This window comes from Pocillopora verrucosa, chromosome 7 (genome assembly GCF_036669915.1).
Source record: "Pocillopora verrucosa isolate sample1 chromosome 7, ASM3666991v2, whole genome shotgun sequence".
Taxonomy (NCBI): domain Eukaryota; kingdom Metazoa; phylum Cnidaria; class Anthozoa; order Scleractinia; family Pocilloporidae; genus Pocillopora; species Pocillopora verrucosa.
Window position 1 is genome coordinate 18490649 of NC_089318.1, and position 22736 is coordinate 18513384.

Below are 22736 nucleotides of genomic sequence, written 5' to 3' on the forward strand. Positions count from 1 at the left end.
TCGAAAATTTTAAGTTAGTGCCCAGTGTTCCGCTTGTTCATTTTCAAAATGGCGAAAGATAGAAAGAATAAACAACATAGGAAACAACGGCGGGTAAAGAACGATTTTAAAAAGAAATTGAAAGGCCAAAAGCGAAACCTTAGAGAGATTGTAGGATCACGTTCGAACGATACAGAGTAGGTGTAATTGCAAGTTGTGTTTGAGTGCTGGATGACATGTTTATAATGCCCACGTGCAAATGCATTTTGTATTCTCAGTGATCTGACGGACGGATTTTGTTGTTTTTGTTTGTTCTTTAGACGTGACGATGGGATTCTTGTGAAGAAACCGAAGAAGGATTCTAGCACTACTGAGGTATTCTAGCATTTCTTCATGGTTTCGCTTAGTCGAGGGTTTTAAGTATAGTATACCTCGGTCGAATGCCATGCACTCTGTTTTGGATTGACTGGTAATAGTGGTCTTTGAGGATAGGTATCCACATTAGGCAGTCAAATTCGAGAGATTCTTCCATTTGAAGGTTTTTCATCGACAGTGTAAAGTTCCATAACATTTTGACGTCTTCTCTGATTTATAATTGAATTGTAATATCACAGCAACGTGGAATCCTCCATTCTGTAATAATCCATTGAATAGGGCCACCTTGCAAACTGTAGGTATCGTATGTCGCAGCTATTAAGCGGCTCTTTTGGGCTTAAGTTGCTGATTCAACCGTCAAAATGCTGTTCTTTCAAAGAGAAAATTCCCTCAAAGTTTCCACGATGTGTAGATCACACCTTTTGAGGTATTTTTGCAAGGAACAGTTTTATTTTTCATTACGCGTCAGTGGATGTCACTGAGATTATTTTGAGATGTTTACCGTCTTGTATTGTCAAGGCAAGAACTGAATGAATAATATCTTTGGATCTACTGGGCATAATTTGCTGATTCAAACAATAAAATGTTCTTCTTTCAAAAAAATGTTTTTCCTCTTAGTTTTCCTGATGGGTGGATTACACCTACTAAGATAACAATGAGCCATCCTGAAATGATTGTGAAATGTATGTTGTCTTCTGTTGTCTTCTGTATGTAGTATATAAAAAAACAAGTGCAAGGGTTTGATCGCAGTATCCAAATATCGAGAAACAAATGAAAGCATGAGGCCACTTCCGCCAAGTGCTCTTATTTTTCTTGAGATGTTTGGATACCTCGATCAGACCCTAAGCACAAGTGTTTTAGATTGCTTCTCAAATTTTCCATATTAATTATCCCATAAATCATAACACTATTGTTACGTTATTTCATTGGTTGAATAATTTTGGATATCATTATTAGCTACCATTCATCAGTGGTCTCTTTGGAATTCAAAGTGTGTACTAAATTTACGTTAGTTTTGCTCATTTAGTTTATAGCTCTATGGTTAGTTGGAGCTTGATTATAGCAGAAAGTATTGTAGTTAACTGTTTTCATGTCCCAAAAAGTGGTGAAGAGGAAAGTAAACTGCTATTAAGGAAAGTGTTCCCAAATCAACCATTAGTGCAGTTTTTCTTATTTGCATTTCATGCTATGCATAGATCTAGATATCCAATTAAAACACCTATCCAGATCACTAGTGATTTGGATATGCAATTTTATTGCATATCAGCCTCTTAAAGGAAAAATTATGCCAACTGACAATGCTTCTGGGAAAATTTGCAAACCATTCACTATGAACACTGCGCTGTTTTCCCAATATAGAGTAATGAAATAGACAGTTCAGATAGTGAACAGGATGTTGGCAATCTCTATCTGGAGCTGGTCAACTCACTTGGTGCCGGTCCTGGATCATATGGAGAGGAGTTGAAAGAGAAATGGAAAGATGATGAGAGTGACAAAAATGATGAGGAAGAAATTGAAGAGGAAATGGTGCAAACTGAAAGTGAGGATGAAGTTAAGGAGGCCAATAAACAAGTGAATGGAGATGCAGAGGCTGTTGAAAAACTTAAGGTGTGCACTTCAAGACTTTATTTTCATAATTGGTATTTACATAATGATAACAATACTAATAATGATAATAGTGATGGTTGTTAAATATCAAGGAACCAATGATGGTTTTAAATGAGACGGATTAAACCAGATTTAAAAGAACAACATAACAAACACGTTTATTACAACATGGCAGCTCTCCCAGTTGGGCTGCCTTTCAATGTGCATGTGAGTAAGAAAACTGCAGGCCAAACACATTACAATGGTTTATTTACATTATCTTCATCAAATAAAAATAACTCTTCACTTGTTAACATTAAATTTACCCACAATAATAATATCCTAAGGGTAGATGCATGTATATGTAACAATTAAAATTGAAAAACAAAATCCTTATTACTTAGTGTTATTGATTGTCATGTACACTTAAGTTGCAAGTTTATTGAAGTACAACCTGTTAATAAGTGTTTCCTTACACTGCGGCAAAATATACTATAGTCACTGATGATCCTCATTTTTTTAAATCAAAAACTAAAGCTGCTGTATACTCAAAAGTTCATGACTCTTGAGGAGGGTTTAGTGCGGGTGCAGAAGAGGATCTTAAATTAGGGGAATTGGCATCATGCAATGATAGATTGCTGGTAAGAAAGGTTCTCACAGGGATGCTTGATTTGGGGGGAAATTTTCAGGTGAATTGTCGCTTTTAAAACAAGTCTATTTGTCTTAATTTTCTGGCTAACTTAAGAATTCTTGAACAAATGTTGGGAATGATGAAGTCAGTGAAGCTTAAATATTAAATTACAGGAAGATAGTGAAGGTGATAATGTCAGCAAGGATGTTGATGATGATGAAAATGGCACTGATGAACCTGAAAACATGGCTGATGACTACAGAACTGAAGGTGCTGCTAGAGAAGAAATCAAAGATGGAGAGGAAAAAGATGAAAGCAGTGATACCGATGAAAGAGAAGGAAAAGCGTTAGTAGGTATGTAATTGAATTGGTTTGTTTCCTGGCTAAAAAAAGTCTATTTTCACTACTGATTAAGAAAAAGTAATATATTCTTATTTGACCGTTTAACTCCCAAGGTCTGATTGTTAATTCTCTCCTTTAGCTGCTACATGTTTCTTTGAAAATTGGCTACAAGAATTTGGTGTTCAATCAAGAAAAATCTTGTACCTGATAAGTTTGAGTAATCTCACCACCTGTTTGCTGGATAATGTATGGATAGTATAGGGAGAATTTACATGTTAATCACTTGCAGGAGTTAAAGGGTTAAGCAGCCTTGAAGACAGTAAGATCTTTCCAGACCAGTATTCAAGTATAAATAAATACGAGGAAGGTTCTTGTAAGAATGAAGTACTTAATATGTTCTGAGAAACAATCTGGTAACCTCCCCTCTCTCATCATTGGTTTGTTTTCTCACTTCAGGCTTTCCTCCTTTTTACCAAGCCAAAATAGTAGCATAATTGCTGGATAGGAGTATTTAGCACTGACTGACAATGAAAAAACATGCAATACAGGCTTATAACATTTAGCTAATAGGGATGTTTTCTTATACCCTATTCACACCAGCAAAACATGTTTTTTTAAACTGGTTTTTACTGAATGAAAATCATAAACAGCGAACTGGAAAACATAATTTTCCACAGGATTCAAGTACTTGTTAACTTGCATTTCCAGTGTGCTAAATTTTAGTAAAAAATGTTAGGTTAAGTAGTTTCTATGAAGAAAAAAATTAAACTGTGTTAAACATTAAATGACTTTAGACCATGTTTAAGCTTTGGTGTGAATGGGGTATTAGTTAGAAACCAAGTAGTTATTTCTGAATTTTGGTTAAGGACAATTTTGAATTGGTAAGCTTCAAATGAGTCTTGCAACTTAAAGCTGGTGTTAGATAATGTGGCCTAATCCCTTACACCTTAACATCAGTATGCATATTCTCCATCCTGTTCTCTTTACATTTCCTAATGTGCTGAGAAGGAGAATTTGTTGAACAATCAAGGTTGCTTTAGTTGATGATCATTTCCTTTATTCTCATTACCTTAATGTGTGATTCAAGGGGATATTGTGAGGAGAAACTAGATGTTAGTTGCTCTGAGAGGTCAAAGGGTTAATAGTTAGAACCAATTCCTCTTTAGGATCCCAAGACCCATTTACAGTGCATTTTGAACAAGATCTTTCTGAAACAACAGAGAAGCAACTCAGTGATCTCAGAACTTGGAAACAGACAACAAGAAAAGTGAGTAGTGTTTACACTGACATCTCTGTGATAAGCTTAATCAGGAAATGGCATTTAAAGAAACATTTGGCAAATTCAGTTAGGTGATTTGATATTGATATGTTACATGATATTCTCTTTTAGGAGTTACAGGATAAGACAGAAAAAAAACCCTAATTAACCTGCTGATAGACTGGTAGATTCCCATTACAGATTTTCTTGTATTTCCCTATGAAACACGAGGAGAATTTGGTCAAGTTTTGCATATAAATTATCTGAAGGCTTTATTTCAGGCACCCTTTCCTTTGCAAGTGTTACCAAAGCATAACTGGCTATTTTAACCTGACCTATGAAATTACCATTTATCCTCAATTTGTTAATTTTGTGAGGGGGGGGGGAAAGGGGTAGGGATCATTGGCCATCTGCAAATCCAGGACCGTTGGATTTATCATAATTAAAAAATCATCAGACAAAACCGTCATTCAATTCCAATGTGCAATTCTTTCATTTCTTCTTAGATTCCTTCATTTGGTAATGTTACAGAAATTATTCCAGGGGCTGAAGGCTTACCCACATTACATACAAACATAGAAAAGGAAATGACATTTGCTGATTTGAAGGTAATTTAATATTATTTTGGCATCTCCGTTGTATTTTTTTATGTATGTAAGTTACATCCTTTTAATCAATAGGTATGTACATTCTTGTCACCAGTTTGAGTTGGATGATTTATTGGTTTTTTTGGGGGAGAAATTTCATGACAAGACTCTAATATAAGGGGTTTACTGGTAAAACAAGTATTAAGTGACACCACATTAAGTGGTCACCCTGTATTAAGCATTTGGTTATCAGAGTTCCAAATTTTATCCCCCTTAGTTGCTGTAATTTTCACCTCTCATAAGCAGTTACCTCTATTTAGTGGTTGTGATCACCCTTTACTGGGTCCTAACCACCTGTTTGTTTAGTCTTTTCTTCATAATACCCCTAATCTATAAAACCTTATTAGGCAGTCAACCAGTATTTAGTGGCTTCAACTATAGTTTTAATTGTTAATTATAGCTGCCTTAGCTACAAACCTTATTTGCTTTTCCAGATAAAGTCAAGACTTGCTCATGCATGGCAGGCAATCAATCAAATACCTAACTCTGAAGGTACACCATTTCTAATATATTTTGTTTCACCACATTTTATCTTTTACTAGTATTGTACATGAAACCTCTGAGCTCATAGTTGCCAATCATTAATGATAATTTAGTGAGCTACAGTAAGTGATATTTCTGCCGTAATGAAAATCTCCCTATAACTATATGAGACCTCTTTGTTTCCATCTTGTTGATGAGAACTTTACTCGAGGTCCAGTTGTGAGAGACTGCGGCTGACTATAACATATATTATAGCTTTAATCTTCATAATTTTTGAGTTGTGGATGTGGAAAGGGTTGGGGGGGGGGGAGGGGGGCCAAAGTTCTACTTGAAAATTCTTACATTTTTTTCCTGTGGCAAAAGGTACTATAAGCATTTTTTTTTAAAGGATAGCTTTAGAAAGGCCTAAAAGCTCTTTAAGTTAAATTTATATTATCACTCTCTTTTTAAGACTGTTCAGTATTTAATACAGAGAGATTGCTCCTAGTTTATGTGAATGTTTTAAATAATTTGATTTTAAAGTTCTTTTATCAGGGTTGTTTACTCCACTTCAGCAAGATCTTTTTTACCATATCCACTCATACAAGGTTAGTGAAAGGCATGTAAAAATGAAATGCTTGGTGAAGAATATTTTGGATTTGAGCTTCAGAGTAATTTGAAAAAATTTCTTTGCCCTTTTTCAGTTGATTTTTCATTTTTTCTTTCAAGAAATGACAAAAAAATGACTTTGACCTAACCTATATTCTATCAGAATGGGAAAGTAATACTTGGACTGTGGTTTAGCCTATGAACAAATTGAGATGTCATTATTTTGTATCTGGTGTTTCAATAGTTACACAAGATTTAAAAATGTTGGCATATATTGTGTCAGTTCTGCTCCTAGGTTACTTTTCACTTTCTGATTGGCCTTTTTTTCTGATCAATAGATGCACTGTACATAACAAAATGAGAATATAGATAAAGCTCTGGTGCAGAACAACAAAAAGTTATCAGAAATTTGACCTGGAAATACTATTATCATGATACTAGTGAAAATTATGGCATAAAATGCCAATCAGTATTAGAACCCTCTTTTTCATTTTACATTTTTTGCAAGAGAATGAAAACATGGAAAACTTGTATGCAGGTTTCTCAGGGGAAGGAGCCTCAGCTTACATGTTAGAGAATTCTTGAGCTTTTTTCTCTTTTGACAAATTCTTCTTTTCTATAGGATGTTTACTACTCAAGCCGCACCTTCCAGAATGGTGATGAAATAAGAAGGATGTACTGTCTACATGCAGTTAATCACATCTTGAAGTAAGAATAGAAGTATTTTTAATAACTAATTTTCAGTCTAGTAACACTTCATGAAAAGATGCTGCAATTTCAATGGAACCATGTCAATAAAGGAGTGTAATGATGACATAAACTTAACTCTGAATCAGCAGAAAAAAGTTAGCTACTAGTTTGGTTTTGCAATTTTTTAAGGAGGGACTTGAAGGATAGCAAAACTTTTCTTGGGGGGATCAGGGATAAAGTGTTTTATCATTAAACCTTCCAAGGATGATTAACTATTGAATGAGCCTTCAAGCAAACATACAAACACAAGTTTCTTTCTCTGATAGCAAATATCTGAGAAATACATCATAAAATTTTAAAATACAAAACAGATCCAACCAGTCAAATGAAAGGTCATTTATCCTCTGATATTAAGGGAGGGAAAACCAAATATATTTTTCAATTTAACCATTTTTGAGCTTTTTTCAACTGGCTGACTTTGCTTACTTGAGAGACCAAATCACCTTGCCTTTGGCTTAAGCCACGTGCTAATCATTGATTGCATTCAGTTCAATGTGTCTTGCAATGGGGAAATTCTAGGACTGGTGTAAATGTGTGTTAGGCCATGTGATCACAGGCTTGCCAATCAGATTGAATACAAAAGGAAGAAGGGAAATTGCAGCTGTCTAACAGTCATAGTTACCCAGAATAATAATAAAATTTATTTCATTAATAATATTGTTATTCTTATTATAATAATATTATTACAAGTCATGGATGATCATTCAATTGACTATATCAATCAGTGACACACTCGGCTTTGCCTCGTGTGCCACTTTTTTGTTCTTACCACATTTTGACGTCATCTATGATCTATTACTGAACAGATGCATGGCAACTTGGAATCTACTTGTCAAATTTACATCTGTTTGAAAGGTATGCTCTTTTTCTGTCACAAAAATGGTAATAGTAGGCACACAAAGTGCCTCATCTCAACCCACCCAGCCGAAAAAATAACTCTTGCATGCTCTGCATGCCAATGTTTAGACTGGTGATATTTACAATATATGCCAGGCGCCCGCCTTCCATCTCCCTCCAGACCTCTCACGGACAACGAAGCAAAATTGAACGCCATCCTGGAAACCGAAACCAGATTGAAATTCACTTGACTTCTGTTAGGCGACCATACTAAAGATGTTGTATGTGAGTTTTCTCGTTTTCATCTTTCTGGCAAACGTTAACAAAGTCTCTTCGCCGAGAGATGCTAAACATTGCGAATGGTTCTGTACGAATACGGCTAAAACCCCCCTAACCGCTCATAAGATGGAAGTCAGGCTCAATATAAGCAAGCTTATCGTTCAAAAGTGCGTGTACCGCAACTTAGAAAACACGACAACGACAGGTTACGTCTTCGTTTCCCCTTTACGTGATTACCAAGATGGATTCAGTTTTATGCAGTTTACTACCACGACAGCTTTGGAACACACGTTTCAGACAGAGCAATTACACAAAACAGCCACAAATGTCTCGTGTCTTCTACAACCCTTGTCAAACCAAGCCGAAATGAATGTTTCAAATGGAATCGATGCTTTAAACTCGCTTCGTTTCTACATTTCTTTTGACAACCGAAGTTGGAATAAACCTTTTGTTGGTTACGTCCATTTGGAGACAAACTACCATATTTCTGCCGGTTTTTCTAATGGGAATGTGTTAGAAGATTACGAACTTGCGTTGACTTCATTTTGCCATGTCTTGATCCGGCTGATTATGATTGGGTATATCATATTCTTTGCTCTAGTCTTAACTTCGTTCTGTAACACTCGCAAGAAAATTGAAAGCAATAATCAGAGCGTCAGAGAGCCAGAGGAAGGTAACGATCACACCAAAAGTGATAGCTCTAGTCTGCTGGGCACAGGACGGGAAGGTCAAGAACACGAGGATGGTCCTATTCAGGACCAAGGAGGAGTCTATGAACTGCGTATGACTCGAAGCAACGAAGCACGTAGAATTAGTGTTCCTTTTCAACTGCCTATTGAAGAACCACCCTCTGGATCCTCTAATGACATGAAAACTGCTGCAGCTTCCCAGACAGTCGCTAAAATTGCAACTGTTAGCAAGAAGGGTGATAATTATGTTGATTTGATTGATGTTAGCCCTGTGAGTATAAGAAGCTTTTTTTCAGATTATGTCTTCTTGAACAAGGAAATTAGCAGTAAAGGAGAGTGGAATGAAGTATGTTATCCTATGGTTAGATTTGTTATATTGAACACGTTTCCCATAAGTATTCTGCTATGGGTTGATGTTTTTGTCTTTTGGATACCGGGACTGTTCTTTCAAGGTGTCACTAATTTGCCTTCTCCATACCTGACTGAATCAGTGTTTACCTTTGCCTTCAAAAAACATTTAGGCATTTTTGTATGTGCTTTTGTTTTTGCCTTGCGAATGTTCTGTATGTGCTTTGAGCCACCTTCCAAGGTTTGCAGTATTCCAGATAACATCCAACAGAATTTCCAATCATTTGGTTGGGAAACTTTGAAGAAAAATTGGGAACATGCATCTGGAAAGGAAGCAGAAAATTGTCCCTTTCCACTCCAATTAGTCTCGTTCATTGTTGAGACTGTTAAAGACTGTATCATTTCACTACCAATTGTTTCTCTTTGTCATGGAGGTTGCTGGTACACAGTTCACTGGTTTAAAAATGAGTTAGCAAAAGCATTAGTTCTCTTTTTAGAGTTTGCGTCTGTTTGTATGTCTATTGCCTGGGTGGCATATATTTCATATTGCTCTTTCTTATCACTAGAAATCGCTATCGAAAGTTTGTTAATTGGTGGTATGAAGTATCCTATTGAAACTTTGTCAGCTGTGGCTATATATGTACTTACTAGGGAATCCATTTGGAAGTTGTACAGCCTCTTTACCAACATTTATGTAAAACTTTTAGACAAGTTGTTTAAGATCTGTTGGAAGCATCATTGCAATGAAATGAAAAAGTACACAATAGGAAAAAAAACGTATCTGCCCAAGAATCTCTTTGATAAAGCATGTAACGAATTTGAGCCTGTGTCTAAAAATTTCAAAAAGTTAGTGTGGTACTTATTTCTGTACACAATTTGTCTTTTCTTTTTATTTTCAATTATTTTTGGAACTAAGTATCCAAAAAAGGCTGTTCTCCCAGCAGCTGTGACAATTATTATTGTTTTACGTGCTCTTATATGGGAGTTAAGTTTTGAAGAGTCATATAAGGCAAGCGATTTAAGGAATCTTGCAGATGCCCATTTTATGACATGAACTGATTAGGCTTGCCTGTAAGCAGCAGTTGTAAAGGTGTTGGTGTAACAGAGTCATTTTAACTAGTCTCCTAAATCTGGTGTTGCATCAAGATAGCAACCTCTACCTAATAAGTTTGAATAATCTTAAGTAAATGTGATTACAAGTTTGCAGGATAATGTATGAATATTATGGGATGAAGTTACAAGTTAATCACTTCTAGGAATTAAAGGATTGAACAGTGAGTCAGAATGTAATAACTATGATTATGGTAATACCATTGGCATCAAACAGTTGATTTAGAGCTTTGTCTGTGGCAGAATTGGATGTTATTTTAGTTAATGTGTTATTGGTAAGCTTAGCTGAACTATGAACTTTTTCTGGTGTAGCAAAGCTCTCTATTAACTGAGACAAGTTTGTAAATATATTTGAGGAAAAGCCAAAAAGTTGTAATAAATTTTAAAAAAACTCTCTTAGATAATTGAAGACAACTACTGTTTGTAATAGTTTACTTTTAACATGCAACCCACCTAAAATAGCACTCAAGCTAACTGTGAATCCAAGTAATAAAATGTTTCTATTTATGTATGTTAGTAGCACTAATTTTTTTTCTGTTTGTTCTTAGTGTGAGCAACTTTTCTGTCTGTTTTTGATTTGTTTTTATTTGCAGTTTTGTTGAGAGGCAATGTTTGCAAAACAAAATGAATTTAACATCCGCTTTAACATCCACAATTTTGGGAGCATTGCAAGTGATACCAAGCTTTAAAAATCTGAAGTCAACCTCTACCCAACCCCACTGAACTGAAATTCATCAAAATGAATATGAATGATTCAACATCTTGAAACAAATCAACAGAAAACACATAGTTACTTGCAAAGAAGCCCCAATTACCTTTCTTAAGTGAGGAAAAATTTACTTGGTTTTCCCCCTCTTTCTTTAACCTTTTTAACCCCTAAGGGTGACGAACATCTAATATCTCCTTACAATATCATCCCTGAATCACACATTAAGGTCACAAGAATAAATAAAATGATCACCAGCCCAAAAAGCCCTTGATTGTTAAACAAATTCTCCTTGTCAGTATATTAGTAAATGTATATAGAACAGTACAGAGAATATCCAAATTGATGTTGGGGTGTAAAGGGTTTAAAAAGTCCTTCTATCCTTAAGACTATGCACTCCACAGGACACTGAAATATTGATTCTACAACCCTGAGGGTAATTGATGAGTGGAAGGAACTGGTTTAGATACCTTGTTTTGGAGCATTTGTACCCATAACAAACACTTCTTGACTAATCTAAAGGGAAACAGCTCAATTTGTTTCCTAAGAATTCCAATGTCACCCATGGTGAGGCAGAGGATGAAGATTGGAGACTATTCATTATCAATGTGTTGTACTGTTACACTCTGATGTTGTAAATTTTGCAGTGTTTCCAGTTCAGAGACTTGACAGGAAACAGTTGTATTGTTGTGTGACGTCAAAGTAACCAATGAGAGTGTGCACTAATGCTTGAGAAGTCAGTTTTGGCAACTCTTTACAGTGGCCAATTTACATTATCAACACAGTTAATACCCCTGCTGGCACAGCACCACAGCTTATTTAGAAACCTACTGCCTTTAAACCTCGAACAGAAATGGTTATCAGTTTGTGCTTGAAGTTTACTTGCATGTGCTGAACTTTACCTACAACAGACTAGTCAGAATAAAATCAGTGTTAATAGTTGTCTAAATTTCAAACTAGGAGTATTTATTGTATAAATGGTGATACAATTAGATAGTAATTTTAGAATTGAAGAAGCAGAGTGTCTGGTGAAACCTTTGGGTTTTTAGGAAATTATTTTTTTCAAGAGCAACTACTCCTGGGTTCAATTAAGCAACATATAACTAAGTGACTGGTCAGGGAACACCCCTGTTTTAGGGATGATCCCTGAAAGGAAGGACCAAGTTCTTCTAGACTTGCACTCCTCTGCAGTTGAATCCTTCTCAATGCCAAAGCAAACATGTGTGGCCTGAGAAGATAAAACTAGTGGAAGAAAAGAGAACAAACAAAAAACTTGCCTGTTGGCTCTTCAAGTAATATCTCTCTTGAGAGATTGTCCTACAAACTACATTGCAGAGAACCTTAATTTGGAAAAGAGTGAACACCTAATGAATTTTAAGAAATAGGAGCTGCAAAAGAGGCATTTTTGTCTCAAATAATATATATATTTTTTCATTTGCATAACCAGAGCTGTAGCAGTTTGTGAACCACAGGTTGTGGTTTAAATTAGTGCAACCAGGTTAATTAGTGCACTAAAGAAACTGTGGTGCTGCATAAGTGGGAGAGTATAAAATGGTAATTTAGTATTATCAACTGAGTTGATAACGTAAATTAGCCACCATAAATAGTTCAAAATCTGACGTTTCAAGCGTTAGCCCTTCGTCAGAGCTGAAAAAGAAAATCGCTCTGTTGAAGGGCAAACCGTTGAAATGTCAGCTTTTAAACTTTTTATGGAGGCCAATTTACATTATCAACTCGCTTGATAATATTAAATTACCTAATTAGTGCACTAGTTTCAAAATGGTAGCAACCACAGGTGAATTCTCAACATATCAGAGGAAAATATTTTGTTAGTCAGCTTACCGGTACACATTAGAATCCTTAAATGCTTTAGGTAGAAGGTTGCAATGAGTACTTTTGAATGGCAGAGATAAACATGATACGCTTTTTGAAGCACGCCTCAGCAGTACATGGCAAGTTCTCAGTGCCGAAGTATTTTTTATATTTTCTGGTAGGACGCGGTCAAGAGTGATGAAGAATACTGCAAAAATTGTTCAGTCCTGGAAAGACAAAAAAGAAATTGGGTAAGGAAGCAGTCATTCTACAAAATAATATCAGGAAAAATAGCTTGTCTTCTTCCCTGCCTATTATAGCTTTACTCCTTGCTGCAACATGACTAACTGAGTGAAAAGAAGTTAGAGGTTTTAACATAGGGGAAGGGAAGTATAAGAGCAGGGTAGCATCCCTTGATGAAGTAACCTTTGCAAAGAATTGTACCTCTTGCATGCTGATCACCCAGGACGCCATGATTAACTCCAACACCCCATGTAACGACTAAGGTGTTGTCAAATGTTCCTAGTGCCTTTGTAGATAATCAGTCTTGATTAAAAAAGGGTGCGGACCTAAATCTATTATCATAACTTGTAATTTTCCTGTTTTATGGTCAGTTTTATTATTTGTTGAACCCTGACTGCTTGTGTGAAAAAAAAAACACTCAGATTGGGGTTCATACTGACAATAGTTCTCTCTAAAGTTGGATTACTTGCTGTATTATCTGATTCAGAACTATTTTTCTCTGCTACTAAGAATCCAGACATAATATTTTTACTCAGTACTACTTCCTTTTGCAGTGAACTCCGTGATCAAGGACTTACAAGACCCAAGATTTTGATCCTAGTTCCTTTCCGTGATGCAGCGTTAAAGGTGGTGGAGGTTATCATGCACCTTATCTGTCCCGAGGAAGGGGTAAGTAAAATTTTATTTTGTGTAATACTGCACAATATCAGTCTACTCACTCCTCTCACTTTCTATCAGAGAATAGATGGCGAGGATGGTAGCTAATAAGATTTCAGAATTTGTGATAGAATTCATGGAGAGTAATGTTACAGTAAAAAGTAATAGACTACTCATGATAAATACATGTACGTCATTTATAATACACTACTATACAGCAAGGCTGGTTGGAATAAAGCAATTTTCTCTTGTCCAAATTTGTAGGGTCAAGTTATGAACAAGAAACGATTCTATGAGGAGTTTGGGGAGACAGAGGATTCAAGCAGTTCAAAGGAAAACAGGCCCGAAGATTTTAAACAGATGTTTGCTGGGAACATTGATGACTGCTTTAGGATTGGAATTTCTGTCATGAAAAAATGTGTGAAGTTGTATGCCAAGTTTTACTCATCAGATATTATTGTAGCTTCGCCTCTTGGACTAAGGACAATCATTGGAAGTGCAGGGTATTTCTAAAATATTACTCACGTAAATACATATATAACAACTCTCTTTTATCAGAAACAAACATCCTTGGTTCCTGTACAGTTTGCTAGATCTCACAAATAAGATCAAGTTTGGTTACTTTTTCCACAAAGAGAGAAAATCAAGGAAGTTTGATTTCCATTAGTTAGAAATATGTGGTTTTTTTTCAAGGATTTTAGGGATAGTTGTATTTTTGTGCTTGATTCTCAATTTTGGACTATTTTAGTCCACCAGAGCAATTCCCAGTCTGTACCAAGAGAGTGAGACGAAAAAGTTTCAGTTATCTATTGGATTTTGAAATCGAGCATATGATTTCAGACAAAATTGTACTCCACTCGGTTCAAATTCTATTGCAAATTTCACGATGTGCCACAACAAAAAGTAAATTTGTTTATTTATGTATCATGCATATCTATTTACAGAGAGAAGTCTCATGAATATGATTTCCTTTCATCCATTGAAGTTATTATTGCTGATCAAACAGATGTCTTCCTCATGCAAAACTGGGAACATGTTCAGGTATGTATTTTATTATATCAGCCTCTGTAATGATTATATTAGTTGAATCAGACTATTTTTGATAGCACTGCAGCATGTCTTTTGTCGTTTTACCTTGTATAATTATGGAGGAAACATTGGCTTGTTTTGTAGAAGTGATTACTGCATATTACCTATGGAATTTTATCGGTTAGCCTCACTTTTGTTAAGTTAATCACTTGTTGTACTTTTTTATCATTTGCAGCACGTCTTTGAGCATCTCCATCAGCAACCAAAAGACTCGCATGATGTTGACTTTTCTCGTGTCAGAATGTGGTGTCTGAATGGATGGTGAGTGCGAGGGCGTGGCAGAGGATCTAGAGTGTGTGATGACCCCTTTCTCTAGTATAAAAATCCTGGTATACTTGTACATTCTGACTAAACACCTCTGAAACATCTGGCGCTCAAAATAAGTCAAGCAAAGTGAACAAAGTTTGTTTTTTGATCTTGTGAACTTAGAAGTTTGTGCAAAATTTTCCTTTAAACTCCCAGCCCTTTTGAGCAACTTTTAATTGTAAAGGACCTGGAGTTCTTTTCGCTCTTGATGTATAAATTGGAGAATTTGCTTGGAAATATGTGGCCTTTTATGATCACTAAGGTCAGTTAGCACTAATCGCATTGGTTTGCCTTTACTCCATAAAATGCCTTCTCCGGTTAAAATTTAGAGACAAATCAAATAGTACTGTTCTACCTGTTTATAACATTGTACTAATTTTCTTTGTAGGTCGAAGTATTACAGACAGACCCTCATATTCAGCAGTTTCGTGTCACCTGAAATGAACTCTCTGTTTAACAGACAATGTTTCAATATCCTTTGTTTACAATAAAATATCTTTATGGATGACAAGCAGTAGTGATACACCCACATAGTTCTGTAAATAATAAAACAGAAATGTTTGTTATATTTCATTGTAAGTTAGATAATTGTCAAGACATTGTTTGTTGTCATGAACCTTTTCGCTGGCAATTTTTTTTTTTGTGTATGTGAGAGATTTATAATTTATATCATTGCATTCCCTCTTTTTTTCGGGGGGGGGGGGTAGCTTTGATAAGTCACTAAAAGATATAAGAATTATATAGTAAAACACATTTATTTTTCTTAATAAAGAAGTCACATTTTGCTGGTAAGGTGAAAGTTTGTTCAACTGATGTACCAGGTTCTATTTGTCAAGTGGCCGTCCAGGTTCCCCAGGTAAGCCCTGAAGAGAGATCTGGGTACGAGATTACTCACAGATACAACGCTTCAGATTACGCATGGATGCGACTGTTCAGATTACGCATAGAAACAACGCTTCAGATTACGCATAGATACGAATCGTCAGATTATGCATAGATACAACGCTTCAGATTACGCACAGATACAACGCTTCAGATTATGCTTAGATACGACGCGCCAGATCTCAGTTCAACCGCCTGTCACTAGCGCAAACTATCAATTGCGGTTCGCTAACAGTTTCTGCTTTAGATATGAGCCTTTCTCGCTCTCCAGGTCGAATTGTTGGACTTTGCTCCTGCCACTGGGGTGAACTAAAGTCTGCTATACCAAAGTTACGCAGTTAGATATCTAGTAGACAAAATTGCCATGTCCGTTGGCAAATATCTCGCAAATTTTCAGATAATTTTTGGGAAAGGCTATGTTACTGTTTGGGTTCTCAAAACGCACTCAGTTTCATGATTTCAAATATACTCTTCGTTAGTGGAGATAAAAATTATTTGGTTTCTTGAGTATGCATGCTCTTTAAGGGAACTTGCGCACGAGGAAAACCTTGATACTTTTATATAAATTATGCTATTAACCTAAAAGTTTATGTAGGAGTTATTGAGTTTTAATGATTTCTGTTTTTTATTCTAGACCTTCCATCGTTTTGACTGCTCAAAGTTTTCAGAAGCCGCCGACAAGAGATTCCAAATCTTTATAAATAAGGTAAGAGACAACTTCATTTGGCCACCTATTTGTTTCACCAGGAAGGACACTTCCTTCTTTCGTTGTGGCTGTTTGGTGTTTCTACACTAATCGCAGCTGTTCTGATAAGCTCCCCTCTCTAATAAGACTCCTATCGAGACCTTCAAGTTTCTAACAAGCTTCCTTCCTTCCCCTCGTAGGTATTTAATAATAAGGGCTAAGTGTTAGAAGATAACTGTTGATGCGCATTTTGTCCTTGTCTAACAATCCAGCACTCTCTAATAAGCTCCAGCTTCGCTTTGCCTTTTTTTTTCACATAAACAGGCTTGTAGTTGATGAAACACAAGTTCAAGTCGTGTCCAAGCCCGAATCCACTTTTTTGTTCTCAATTTCAGGCTTTTCTTTCTGCAATTGCTTTAACTGTAGTTTACCTTTGATAATGAATTCGTCACACACTCAAAGTGGTCATTCTGCGTCAATTGATTCACGATTAAATTAAGTTTAAAAAAGGCTGTTGTACACAGCCTGCTATGCGAGTTCTCAGATCACCAATTCAACTTGTCAATCATCTTTTTCAGGTTTTACCCGATTTCAAGGGTTCCCTTATGGGCCACACAGCAATCTTTGTTCCATCGTACTTTGACTTTGTGCGTCTGCGAAATTACTTCAAACGTGAAGGCATAGACTGTGCGCAGATTTCAGAGTAAGTGCTTGTTTTGCACTAACTTTTCCTTATCTTGATATACCCCTGAAAGACTAAGATAGCCCCCCAGAGGGCCTTCCTATGCGTGTTTTCCATGAGTCATGTGGTCTGATCGAGACGGACTGTGGACAGTAGTAATGACTAGCGTTTCGACAACCCGAGCCAAACTCATTATCGGAATCAAAGATGAAGGCGCGCAGTATGCAGTCGAAACGTTACTTTCCACATCGGAAGTGACTACATCGTGAGACAAACATATACCTCATTGAAAGTATACAAATGTCGTGAATATGTCATTCATTTGTTTCCAGCAGTTGTTGACATTTGTTGAGTTTAGTTTTGCAGCTGATAAGTTGAGAGGTGGGCGCGGGTTTTCTACACCAATCACAGAGCGAATCAAATCAGATTCAAAGGGGTTTCGTGCCACTTTAGCCGCTTGATAAAAGAGTGCTTCAATGATCTTCAAAATAGTCAGTGTTAGCTTATTCCTACCAGATACTCACAACCGAAAGAGATACAGAGAGCCCGGACGCACTTTCAACAAGGAAAGAGACCGTTTCTTTTGTTTACGGAAAGATTCTACTTCTTCTACAGGTATACTAATGTAAAATCCCGCTCGATTAAAATCTTTCTCTGTTCTCATTTTGTTGTTTTCTTTACAGAGCGTGAGAATAAAAGGAGAGATTGCTTTTCGATTGAGGGTAGAGAAGCCAAAACTTACCTAAAACATGGTTTTCTCATTTTCTCATTCTCAGTTTCATCTCATTTTCTTTTCCACCCATTCGCTTCCTTTATTAAATTGTGAACAATAGTTAACCCATTAACCCCCAAGAGTGACTAGCATCTGTTTTCTCGTTACAATATCACCCTTGAATCAGTCATGGAGGTCATGAAAATTAAGGAAACGGTCACCAACTTAAGAAGCTCTTGATTATTAAACAAATTCTCCTGTCAGCACCTTGGGAAATGTATAGAGAACAGTGCGGAGAAAATACGTACTGATGTTAGAATGTAAAGGGTTAACACCGAAAACATTTTTTCCTAGGTATCGCGTTCGAGGAGTCAGGAATATCATTTTCTACGAACTCCCGCACTACTCTACGTTCTACACGGAGATTCTAAATTTCATGGATGCAAGGAGCAATCGGTTGAAGCCTCAGATGAATCCTGTTAATTGTACTGTGTTATACACAAAGTCTAATGCGCTGCGTCTGGCTAGAGTGGTGGGTTCGCGACGCTGTAGTCGCATGATCTCCTCTGAAAGCCAGGTTCATATGCTTGTTACTGGTGACGAGGATGAATGAATAGTTGCTCATGCGTGTTAGAGCGACGAAGGAAAAACCACAAGGGGCCAATAAGAGCGCAATTTAAGAACAAGCAAGCATCTTATTACACCCAATTGTACACGCGACCCAGACTGGTCCCCACGTGATTCCAGATATAAGTACAAGAGGGCTGCCTTAACGTACGGTGATTCGTGGTGAGGTAACACATTTGCAAATGCGAGCAGAAATGCTGTTTGGACTTGCGCAATGGCCCAAGATTGTACTATCATGGAGGAAGCTAATGCGATCATATTTCAGCAGACTCAGAAAATGACATTATCAATATGCAACAAAATAGTTTAATTCGAAACTTTTCCAGTGTTAAAAACTTTACGCAAGTGTCTTGTCTATAACGAAATACGAAAGTTCTTACGAATCTACTTGTATTAACAAACAGAACTTAGAGTGACATTCTCTTCGAAACAAACAACTATCACCCATACGAACACTGGTACATCATCGAAGGTAACATTGCACAACTCGATCAAACGTTTAATTAGATAAACTAGTTTTACCATTCAAGTAATCGATTAATCATCAGTCAGCGAGTCAGTTAATCATTCGATCGGTAGGTCAATGACTCACTGACTCAGTCAGTCAGCCCATGTATCAATGAATCACTCAGTCAATCAAGCAATCAGTTATTCAGTCACTTAGTCTCCAAACACACAGTCAGGCAAAGATATGTTTCCACAGCATCTGTAATGGAAAGTACGTGGAGCGATAAAGTGCTTAAAGTGGGCAAATGAATGTGGCTCTTGGAGATTTAGATTAAGCAAGTGTCTGTACAAAATTCAAAGCTGAATAGAAACAACCTAATAAAACTGATGCAATTTTAGCACACCTTACGTAGAGGGTTGAGATTCTAAAGATTGGTGTAAATATCGACTTTACTTTAGGGCAACTTTACAAGAAAAACCTCTCGCAGGCTAAAAAAAGGAGAAAAAGCTACTGCTCATTAAATTACGTCCAAGTAAAGGACACTGTTTGATGTCATTGTTCACGGTACTATTCAGATCAATTTAGAAGTGATGCGTGGAAAACTCCACTTCAGACGTAGACTCCCGCTTTAAATCTGACACAAAAATTAAATGTACATTGAGAGCGAGTTTAATGGCTTTGATTCCGTTGATCGGAAAGTACTGGCGAGTGAAACAACCTATGAAAAATGCTTAAGAATCTGCCGCCGACTGCAGTCACTTCAAGATCGTATTCTATTCTATCCTATTGGTGTGCAGCCACTGCGAGCCACTGAACTCGGAAAATAAACTTTAGAGGGGTGAGATATCAGGGCCATCGAAGAGACTTCGTATTGTAAAGCTTTTGGGCAAGGAAGGTTGTGTTTTATCGATATAGTCTACTCGCGGAATCACCTAGAAAGCTTTGAGCAATGGATAACTCTTCTCCTCTCGAGCGAGAGGACCAAGGGCCGACCCCCAATGGTAACAAGTTTTGTTTTGTTTCCTTTTTTTACTTCCTTTTTCTTTCAATTCCTCTCCTTATTTACCGTCTCACTCAAAAATAATTTTTTTGTACTACCATATCTAGCACAGTAATCGGCGCTCAAAAAGTTCATGCACGTAGTCTTAAAATTTGCTTATCTCAGATCTCAGCTGTCATTTGAGTCTGCTTTAGTTGAGGAATAATGGATGGATTGAGTGAATTTAGGGTCTATTAATCAAAAACTGGAGAGCGACTTTCAGCCATTTCTTAGACTGCCGGTATTTACAGGCGCCTGCCCAGCTCCTCCATCCTCCCCTCAGACCTCTCACGGACAACGAAGCTTAAGTGAAACATCCAAAATCAAAAGCGGAAGTAAATTCACTTGACTCCTACTAGGCGGCCGTTACCAAGATGTTGTCTGTGATTTTTCCCGTTTTCATTTTTCTGGGAAACGTTAACAAAGTCTACTCGCCGACAGATCATATACATTGCGAGTGGTTCTGTACGATTACGGCTAAAAGTCCCCTAACCGCTTATAAGATGGAGATGTGGTTCAACGTAAGCGAGCGTATCGATCTAAAGTGCGTGGCTAACACGTTAAACCGCAGCTTACAAAACACGACAAACACGTTATACCGCGGCTTACAAAACACGACCACAACGGGTTACGTCTTCGTTTTTCTTTCACGTAAAGAACGTGATTACCATGACGGATTCAGTTTTATGCTGTTTAATACCATGACAGCTTTGGAACACACGTTTCAGACAGAGCAAATGAATGAAACAGCTATGAAAAATGTCTCCTGCCTTCTACAACCCATGTCAAACCAAGCCAAAATGGCTGTTTCAAATGGACTCGATGCTCTAAACTCGCTTCGTTTCTACATTTCTTTTGACAACCAAAGTCGGAATATACTTTTCGTTGGTTACGTCCATTTGGAGGGAAACTACTATATTTCTGCCGGTTTTTCGAATGGGAACGTGTCAGAGGATTGCGAACTTGCGTTGGCTTCAGTTTACAATGTCTTTAGTCGTCTGGTTCATATACTGTACATTATATACTTTCCTCTATGCTTAACTTTTTTCTGTCACACTCTCAAAAAGAAGAAACGTACTAATCACCGTGGAAGAGAGCCGGAGGAAGGTAACGATCACGCCAACACGGGTACAACACGGGAAGCTCGAGAACAGGAGGAAGGTCCTATTCCGGCGGAAGAAGATATCCTTGTACGGCTTTGGGCTCAAAGAAACGACTCATCATCTATGAACCTGGCAAATGAAAGTGGTGCTCCTTTCCATAGGCCTTTAGAAGGACATTCCCCTGGACCCTCGGAAGGGAGAGATCAGTATGAGGAAATTGACACTGCTGCTGCTTTCCAGAGAGACACCGGCTTTGCAACTGAAAGCCAGATAATGGTGGATGGTGGTGGAGACAGTGGTGGTGATGGTGCTGATGATGATGATGATGATGATGATGGTGATGATGATGATGATGTGATTTATATGATTGATGTTGATGAACCAGCTAGTCCTGTAGGTATAAGAAGCTTTTTTTCAAATATTGTCTTCTTGAACAAGGAAAATACTTGTGAAGGAAAGTTAAAAAAAATTTGTTATTGTATGTTTAAATCTGTTATAGTGATCATATTTCCCTTAAGTGTTTTGCTATGGATTGATGTTTTTGTCCTTGGGGTACCAAGACTGTTGTTTGAAGGTATCACCAATCTGCCGTCACCATACCTGACAAAATTAGTGTTTACCACCTATGAAAAGCATTTTGGCCTTTTTGGATGTGTTGGTCTTTTTGGATGTGCTTTTGCTTTTGTCTCAAGAATGTTATTGGTGTGTTTTAAGCCGTCTCCCAAGGTTCTCAGTATTCCAGATAACATCCAACTGTTATTTGAATCATTTGGTTGGGAAAATTTTACGAGAGACTGGGAGTATTATTTCGAAATTCTAGAAGAAGATTTATCTTTTGGATCAAAGGCTATATTATTTATACTTTATTCAATTATGGTCATAATTTTTATTATTGGAGATTTCATAATTTCACTACCAATTGTTTCATTTTGTTATGGAGGTTGTTGGTATTCAGTTAACATATTTGAGAATAAGTTAGCAAAAGGATCAGTTCTCTTTTTAGAGTTTGTTTGGATTTGTATTTCAATTACCTGGGTGACATTTATTTCATATGGCTGCTCCTCATCACTACAAATGGCTATCAAAAGTTTGTATATCAGTGGTTTGATGTATCCCATTGAAACTTTTTCATCTGTGGCCATATATCTAATTACTTGGCATTCCATTTGGACGTTGTACAGCTCTTTTACCAAAATTTATTTTGACCTCCTAACCAAGTTGTTTGATATCTGTAGCGAGCATCATCGCAATGAAATGAAAGATTACATGACAGGATGCAAGATGTATATCCCCAAAGATCTATTTGACAGTGCATGTAACAACTTTGAGCCTGTGACTGATAATTTGAAAAAGTTAGGTATGCGCTTACTTTTGCACACAACTTGTCTTTTCTTTTTTTTTTCAATCATTTATGGGACTAAGTATCCAAAAAAAGTGGTTCTCCCAACAACTTTGACATTCTTTATTGTTTTTCATCCTTTGTCATTGGATTTTCTAAGGAAAAGAGATGAAGAGAAGGCACCTAAAAATTCTGGTATGAAAGAGAAATTAAAGAATCTTGCAAATACCTATTTTAAGAGAAAAATTGATTAGGCTTTAACTAGTTTAACTAATCTCCTAAAATCTTATGCATTTTGAAGGCTAATTGTGTAACATGCAATTAACGTTTTCACATCTAACATCTGAAAGACAATTAAGGTATGGCCTTTTATCTCATTGTTTTACTATTAATGAGTAAAACCAATATCCTCCTCAACAACAATTTCTTTTTAATTGTGTGCTTAACATGGCTAAGAGAACACATCAACAGGTCAGTTAAAGTATGGAAACAGTGTAACAAAA

At 36.8% G+C, this 22736-nt stretch overlaps 2 protein-coding genes across 3 annotated transcripts; both read left to right on the forward strand.

Annotated features, from left to right (window-relative positions):
• Positions 1-42: 42 nt before the first annotated feature.
• Positions 43-19141, forward strand: LOC131781079 (U3 small nucleolar RNA-associated protein 25 homolog). Of its 2 annotated transcripts, none has more exons than XM_066169864.1 (20): positions 43-176; positions 300-354; positions 1714-1962; positions 2746-2926; positions 4081-4181; positions 4679-4780; positions 5254-5311; positions 5825-5889; positions 6513-6598; positions 12604-12672; positions 13219-13333; positions 13586-13824; positions 14266-14362; positions 14586-14671; positions 15105-15187; positions 15496-15572; positions 16233-16304; positions 16862-16986; positions 17482-17580; positions 18032-19141. In XM_066169864.1, exons 1-20 carry the CDS (start codon positions 49-51, stop codon positions 18288-18290), a joined length of 2346 nt encoding a protein of 781 aa, XP_066025961.1. In that variant the 5' UTR covers positions 43-48; the 3' UTR covers positions 18291-19141. The 2 variants fall into 2 exon arrangements, with proteins under 2 accessions (XP_066025961.1, XP_066025962.1); XM_066169865.1 differs by having other exon boundaries at positions 5837-5889.
• Positions 7603-10406, forward strand: LOC136282343 (uncharacterized). The gene has a single exon (XM_066169866.1). The coding sequence runs from the start codon at positions 7754-7756 to the stop codon at positions 9845-9847; it is 2094 nt and encodes a 697-aa protein (XP_066025963.1). The 5' UTR covers positions 7603-7753; the 3' UTR covers positions 9848-10406.
• Positions 19142-22736: the final 3595 nt, after the last annotated feature.

What these genes read in the sequence shown, in the direction of transcription:
- LOC131781079 (XM_066169864.1), top strand. Translation starts at nt 49, where the DNA reads ATGGCGAAAGATAGAAAGAATAAACAACATAGGAAACAACGGCGGGTA. An exon ending in ACAATCATTGGAAGTGCAGG is followed by an intron (nt 13,825 to 14,265) that starts GTATTTCTAAAA and finishes ATCTATTTACAG; the next exon opens with AGAGAAGTCTCATGAATATG. An exon ending in GTTTAACAGACAATGTTTCA is followed by an intron (nt 15,188 to 15,495) that starts ATATCCTTTGTT and finishes TAAAGAAGTCAC; the next exon opens with ATTTTGCTGGTAAGGTGAAA.
- LOC136282343 (XM_066169866.1), top strand. Translation starts at nt 7,754, where the DNA reads ATGTTGTATGTGAGTTTTCTCGTTTTCATCTTTCTGGCAAACGTTAAC.